General features: G+C 32.2%; 1 protein-coding gene across 1 annotated transcript; it reads left to right on the top strand.

The window, feature by feature from the left end:
- The first annotated feature begins 6,500 nt into the window (after positions 1 to 6,500).
- On the top strand, positions 6,501 to 7,569 carry LOC116108638 (cytosolic sulfotransferase 12-like). The gene has a single exon (XM_031394887.1). It carries the CDS (start codon positions 6,520 to 6,522, stop codon positions 7,567 to 7,569), a length of 1,050 nt encoding a protein of 349 aa, XP_031250747.1. The 5' UTR covers positions 6,501 to 6,519.
- The last annotated feature ends 527 nt before the right edge of the window (positions 7,570 to 8,096 follow it).

The raw sequence follows: 8,096 nt of genomic DNA, 5'->3' as shown, positions 1-8,096 counted from the left end.
GGGTTCTCAGAATGATCCTGGATCAATGGGCCTAGGCCCAAGTGGACTGGTGATGAGGCCCAATTGGTGGCAAGGCCTTAATGTTTAGAGAATCCCTCTAGTTAATCGTCTGGTTGGTGAAATGGGCTACCACATAATATGGATCTTGGTGTAGACCCAACCAGAATTGGGCCATGACCCTAAACCATATAGTAGGTGCTTTGTTACTTGGGTTTAGCAAAGCCCAAGACGGTTTTTTGCCCATACAGTGATTAAAAAAAAAAAAAAAAAACAAATCATATACGATAGATAATGGAATTGTCACATGTCTTTAGTTTTTTAAAAGATGAGGTAAAATTAAATTAATAGAGGATCCAAAACCATTACATACAAAATTATAAAAAATGATTACAAAGAGTTTGAATAAGAATTAAATAACATCACTCTTTCTTTTAAAATTCAGAAATTCCCTACGTGGTTATATAAGTCAGAGTTGGAAACTAAGTTCAATTAAACATTACAATATTTATGAAGTGAGAAAAGGAGGAATCCAGCCATTACAAACAGGCAAGATTTTTGAACGAAAATATGAGATATACCAGCGATTTGAATTTTTATTTAAAGAAAGAAAAAAGAAAAAAAAATGGTATCTTACAATTTCTTTAATTCTGTGAATCTATTCTAAGTTAATTCCCTAAAAAATGAGGATTATTTTGTTATGGAAAATTAATGAAGATCATAGAGATGTCGGTATCTCTAATTGCCTAAGAAATATTAAGCTCCCAAGTGGGTCATTGTGCTTGCATTTGGATAAGATTTTATGTCTCAAATTTTAAGCAATTTGTGGAACAATCTATCTTCGTACCACCTAAAATGTGCCTCATTTGACCTTCCCATTTGTTTTTATTCATAACAACCATAGTTGTTTGTCCATTATTAGTATCGTGAAATTAAATTTTAAGAAATTATTTAAGTATTGAGAATAATGTTATATTATTAGTTATATGAAATAGAATTGGGCTTAAATCAACTCCTTTGAAGAGATATAATGGGCCTTGGTGCGGAGATTGCGCATCGTGTTCTGTCCTATTAATAAAACTAGAACAAAGCCTTGTTCCCCATCTCTTTCCATTATTTATTATCTTGCCTCCCTGCATTAAATCACTTCAAAACCGCGTAACATAACCAACAAAATATTTATTTATTTTTGGTTTATATATATATATATATATATATATATATATGAGTAATACTACATTTATAAAAAAATTTTATAAAAATTTTCATACAAAATGATGTGATAAAAAATAAATAAAAGAATGAATACAGTGAGTTTAACTTTTTGTTTCATTCTTTTATTCATTTTTTGCCATCTCACTTTATACGAAGATATTTGTTAGATTTTTTTGTATATATATATATAAAGAGGAAGACACAAACCGATAATATATATTTAATTAGTTATGTTGTTTTAAAACCGTCATTGAGATTATAATGGGACGCCCCAACATCAATAATTAATCAGCGATAATAAATCAATATTATTAGTTAATAGTTTACCAGCGATAATAAACCGATAATATATAGTTAATGGCCACGATAGATGATGACTTACCAGATAACAACATCTGAGGTGGATGTATGAGGCATATATGCATGGCGACGAGGGACTTAGCCACACCCAACTGGGTCACCATGCACAACAGTCTTCTGCTTCAGTGGAGCCATTATGTCTGCTTCCATAGACATAACTCTGTTTTCTTCTCTATTCAATCTTTTGGATTCATTTAATTCCAAATCAATCATTCATGCTTCTACTTAACTGTCAATCTGTATATATATATATATATATAACTTCTACCAACCTAACCTCAACCTCTTCTTTGTTTCCTCTATTTTTTTTTTTTTTTTTTTATTGAATTTTATATGCCATATATGCTTTCAGACTCTTGTTTTACGATGTCGTGGCCTTTTATCAACCTTTCTTCATCTTATATTCAAGACTTATCTATTAATTATCATTAAATAATTATTCCATACATACATATGTACAATTAATTCAAATAACATTTCTATGGTAATTTATTAGTTTATTAGACCATTTTTAGTTATCAAAACAATATCAACTTTTATAATATGATCTCATATTCATGATATTAACTTTTTTAATATGATCATATGCATATCTGTACATAACAAATATGAAAATTTATATTTAAATATCTTCTGGAAAGCTAAAATGACGCAAAAAAAATTAGAACAAAAAAAGTTGATGATGCCTCTTGAGTCTTTAACTCACGTAAAATTACTACAAAAAATTTTGTTTGCACGTCTAATCATCATCACTATTCCTCTCCATCTATATATAAGAATACAAGAATCTTAAACAAAACATACATCTATAACCAACATATACAGCTTCCATTGTTGGCTAATTATTTCTGAGAAGCAAAAATGAAAGCTAATAATTCTGTGCCTTTGAAGCTTATCCTTCTGCAGCTGGCTTTTTCCTTTTTCTGCTTCTTTTTAGTTGTCACTAAAGGTAGCTAAATTATGAAGAAATTGATTAGATAGATAGTAATTATTTACAATTCTATTTTCTCATATTCTTTTTGCTTAAATTAGCAGCAAGGAACATGAGGACGCCGACAGGCATCTACGGGGCGGAGGCTCCTGATGATTCGAGTACTGCTCAAGGCTACCATTTTGTTATCATCAAGAAAGAAGATGAAAAGTTTGCAGAGGGAGATCTGGTCTCCATGGATTATTCACCAGCCAGAAAGAGACCACCAACTCATAATTAACTAAATTATGGGCTACCTTACTTCTGAGCTTATTCAACAACTATCATATATATATTTTCTTTTTCTTCTACCGTTTATTTAATCTTATATTTGATCTAATTATAATATACTTAATTACTTGATTATATGTAATTTATTATAATTAGGGTTTGGGGAGAGGTTTAATTAACTCTTCTCCTGCATACATACTTCTGCTTTTAATTATGCTTTGTGCTTCAATTATTCTTGAGTAGTAACTAATTAGCTTGTTTAATTTGATGAAGAAGAGCTTTTGGAGCATAAATTAACATGTGTCTTATATATATATATATATATATATATCAGGGTATTAATTTAACTATATGATTTTAGAAAGAAGGATGTATAATCTTTCATATTTATTGATCTCTTTGTTAAATGTCAAACTTAAGACAAAATTTATCATTATTTCATTATTATTAATTAACCAGAGAAGAACAAAAAGTACAATAGCTAACCTTAAACTTATTTTATATATTAAAAATTACTTATAAATAAAACAAATACGCTTAATTAGAGAACGTATAGGATAAATTAAAGGAGAGTTGTTATTCAGTGGTGAAGAAGGATGAATAGCTTTCAAACGGAATAATTTTGATTCTTTGTCAAATTAGTTGGGTTAGAGACAATTCATAATGTTTACATCGATTCAATTTTATATATATATATATATATATTAACATTCTCTCTCTCTCTCTCCATATATATATATATATATATACAGAGAGAAAGAATGTTAAATCATCTTCTTGCACTTTTTTACCATTAAAAGAACTCGAACTTAGGAAATCATATTAGATCATTCTTTGCTCTTTTATCATCAGACCACCCAATAGTGGTTATAATTAATCAGTTTGGTTGTGACAAACACAAAACATTATATTCTTTCAATTTTCAATTTTATATATAGGTAGTTGAATGTTACTATTTTATATTCTTTCAAGTTTCAATTTTATATATAGGTAGTTGAATGTTACTATTTTATATATGGGTAGTTGAATGTTACTAGGTTGTGTTGTAATAAAATATGTTTAATCATTTTGAAAATTAACGTTTTAAAAAATGCCAAGAACATTTCTAAATACAATAATTGTGTACCGATTTTGACCTTTACCTGGAAAGATGTAGTGTTCTAATGACGACGAAATCAACTAATTAAATCGACTGATTATTTAATTCATTAATTTGTTCATAATCTATCAACAAATAACGATCCATCATGCTAGCATAAAGACAAGATCTATATCCAAAAGTCAGTAGCCCTCATCACCAGATCCAGCTTGGTTCAACTTTTTAATACTTCAGGTTAATTAAGAAAATGACTGTTTGAAATCTGATTTGGGGAGTTTATGGTGTGTGGAAAAGTTTATGATGTTTGGTCCTGCTTTGGTGATTATCTTGATGGTTTGCCCCAAAGTTACAATTTCTTTATAAATTAGTGTTTGTTTATTTGATAACATTAATTAAAGAAGGAAATATTTTATTAAATATTCGTTGCTTTAAATGTGAAGGGTAATGTTATTTATAAATCAAACACTTGTAATTACTATTATTTTTAAGTAATATATGATATTTATTATTTTTATTTAATGAGTCTCTAATAATTGAGGGATGCCTCTCCCTCTTAATTAAATTATATTACACGATAATTCTAGACAGCTGTACTGTTAATTATTCCATATAAACAAGTGAAGGAGGATCAAGGACACGTAATTAAATTTATTTTACCAATTAATTAACCTCTAATTAATTTTCTTAATTATCCTCGAATTTACTTGTATGACTTTGAGCTATCAAATAATAGCCATATTTGGAATTATTAATTTCGATTAATTATTAACTAAACAAAGCTTAAATGTTAATTAAGCGTCATTTAACAACTTGGCCTCAACCTTTCTTATAAATATGTTCATCAAAATCTTGACAACATTGTTACAATTATGATTCGATTTTTGACATATATTAATTTTGCATATGGAATTAAAATATTCTCTTTAATTAATTGGTCCTTCGATTCCATTAATTTGTCGGACCTGTGGGTGAATTGGTGGGTTTTTATTTTTAATTCGATATATTTATTAAAAAAATTCCATAAAGGATTAGTTCTAGAATTGATAATGACTGTTCGAAGAGATTATTATTCTTCTGTCCAACAGAAATGTCCAACTTCATATATTATCATAAACGTTTAGAAGAAATCATTAAATTAAATCAAATTTCAATATTATTAAACTAGATTACAAATTGATATGATATCATTTTTTTATTAATACGTTATTTATTTAAAATTATTAACTATTTAATAAATTAAATTTATATATATATACATTCATCTATTCATTTTATAATACATGTATTAGTTTATAGAGAAGAATTTAAAAAAAAATCTAAATTAAATTGGATTAGTTGTCAATTCAAGATTTTGCATTAGATTTGATTGAGATTGTTATAATTAAACAAAATTATCAATTTCAAACCGAGACAAATACCAGTAATAAAAATATCTATAAAGAGTATTGAGGCAAGGAGATCCTTTATCCCCATATGTCTTTACCCTAGTGATGCAAGTTCTATCTCTGATTATCCGTAACAGAATCGCGGAGAATGATGGTTTTAAGTTCCACTTCAGATGTAGGACACAGGAGATAAGCCACCTATGCTTTGCCGATGACCTTTTCCTGTTCTGCCATGGAGATCCCACCTCGGTTAGGGTCATTAAGGATGCCTTGATGTGCTTTGCTCATGCTTCCGGTTTAAATCCTAATCCTATGAAAAGTGGAATGTATGTTTGCAATGTTACTGAGGAGCATAGACTGCTTATTAGGAACATTATGGGATTTACAGAGGGTCAGTTGCCTATGAGTCCCGCTGATCACATCTAGACTGCGATGCAATGATTGTCAGCCTCTTATTGATAAGGTGGAAAAAAGATTGAATTCTTAGAAAAATAAGTACCTTTCCTATGTTGGCCGCCTCCAGCTTGTCATCTCGGTTTTATCTTCGATGCAAGTTTACTAGGTGTCTATTTTCATCCTCCCAAGCTCTGTTTCTAAAGCAATAGAGAAAATGATGCGAGCCTTCCTTTGGTTGCCTGTTTGTGTGAAGGACTGTGGGTCGATTTGAGCGGATGGTATGTTTAAAGTGGGAGTCAAGATGCTGCTCGGCCGTTATTTGGGGAGTTTCTCTCCTTATTTGTTGTATGATCATTGACAAGTTTGTCAAGATAGCTTTGCCTGCTGCTGCTGCATTGCAGACATTGTACACTCTCGGCTGGTTTTTGCTGCACATGGAGTTTTGTTTGCTGACAGCTTCTTGTATATATTTGTGCAGTTTATTTTTGCTTTATGTAAGACCTGCCTTTTTGTGATGCTGGTCTTTTAGTTCCAGGTGTCTGCGAGTTTAGCTTGCTGATATATTTGGTTTTTTTTTATTTTGTTTCTTTTGTTGCTAATGTATATGGTTTCTTTTGTTGGGTCCTAGTGTGGTCCAGGACTCTTGTACTCCTATTGAGTCTGCCCTTTTGGGGACTCATTCTATAATTCTTTATACAATTACCTTTTACACACAAAAAAAAAAAAAAAAAATCTATAAAATACGTAAAATATGATTATTAAAAGCGTAGCCAGCGTTATAAAAATGGTAAGCCACTCAGTGACCAGATCTCAGCAACAGCAACAAACAAAAATTAAATAACGAAACACTCTCCCTTATCGCAACCATGCTCACTGCCGCCATTCCTACCGCATTATCCACTTCTTTGCCATCACCTCAACCTGCTTCTGATAGCACTTCTCATTCTGTGCCTAAATACTTACAAGAAGACGACCTCACTCAAGAACGAAAGGACTTAATCTCCTCACTCCCCACTGAAAGTGGTTGGGTCGCCAATTGTCTCCATCAATATCAAGGCTTCTGGCACACAACCCGCCAGCTTCAAGGAGTTCTAACTTGCCAAAAGCACTTCCACGCTCAGGATTCCGATACCCTCCTCGTCACCACTCCCAAATCCGGCACCACTTGGCTCAAAGCCATAGCATTCTCCTTAATAAACCGTTCAAAACACGCAATTAACGATCCTCACCACCCTTTGTACACCAACAACCCTCACGATCTTGTGCCTTTCATAGAGCTCAAACTTTACATAGAAAATCAGGTCCCCGACCTCTCGGTTTTTGCCTCTCCGAGACTCTTCTCAACTCACTTGCCTCTGGTTTCATTGCCGAAATCCGTCAATGACTCTCGCTGCAAGATTGTTTACTTGTGCAGGAACCCGAAGGACACTTTCGTCTCGCTATGGCACTTCACGAACAAGCTGAGACCGAAAGATAAAGGCGTGAATTCTCTCGAAAAGGCCTTCGATAAGTTCTGCAATGGCGTGAGCTTGTACGGACCGTTCTGGGAGCACGTACTGGGGTACTGGAAGGCGATCGTGGAAAGGCCGAAGAGGGTGTTTTTCTTGAAGTTCGAGGAGATGAAGGAGAAGCCGGCAATGCATTTGAAGAGACTGGCGGAGTTCTTGGAGTGTCCGTTTTCGAAAGAGGAAGAGTTGAATGGAACGGTGGGTAGGATACTGGAGATGTGTAGCTTCGACAGTTTGAGGAATTTGGAGGTGAACAAGACTGGGAAAATGTTCTCCGGCGAGGAGTTTAAGGCATTTTTCCGGCGGGGAGAGGTCGGGGATTGGAAGAATCATTTGACGGATGAGATGGCGGAACGGTTGGACGGGATTATCGAATGCAAACTGCATGGTTCTGGGTTAAGGCTTTAGTTTAAGCGTTGTATTGGAATTATTATTATTGTTGTCGTCGTTTTTATTTATTTGGTTCACTTTGATTTAGGTGTATTGAATTGATGGAAATTAAATTATTTGAAGGTTTCGATGTTGCATTGAAATGAAATGATTTCGATTACTCCATTTATGTGATGAAGATTTAAGGTTCTCGAGGAGTTGGTCGACCGCTTGGATATGTTTAGAATAAATAAGAGTTGGTATATGTTTGTAAATTTTAGTGAAAAAGTATCGTAAATACATCATCGTATAGAAACGGGCCGGTAATGGTCATCTGTGGCACATCACTTTTCTTACTCAAATTATTTTAATTTGAGTTCTTAAATTAATTTATGTATTATAATGTTTTTGTTTTGATCTTTCTGTATATATATGTGTATAATTAATGTATCTTAAAAATAATACAAATTAACTATAGCTTGATGGTTCGCTTAGAATTTTTGGATATACTATTTAAGAGGTTTTGAATTCGAATCTCATAACTATTAATAAAGAGTAACCACTGA

Source organism: Pistacia vera, unplaced genomic scaffold (genome assembly GCF_008641045.1).
Source record: "Pistacia vera cultivar Batoury unplaced genomic scaffold, PisVer_v2 Contig118, whole genome shotgun sequence".
NCBI lineage: Eukaryota > Viridiplantae > Streptophyta > Magnoliopsida > Sapindales > Anacardiaceae > Pistacia > Pistacia vera.
The sequence above is the reverse complement of the archived record's forward strand: the minus strand, read 5'-3'. Positions and strand labels throughout refer to the sequence as shown.

Coding starts and splice junctions, on each gene's coding strand:
- LOC116108638 (XM_031394887.1), top strand. CDS start 6,520: ATGCTCACTGCCGCCATTCCTACCGCATTATCCACTTCTTTGCCATCA.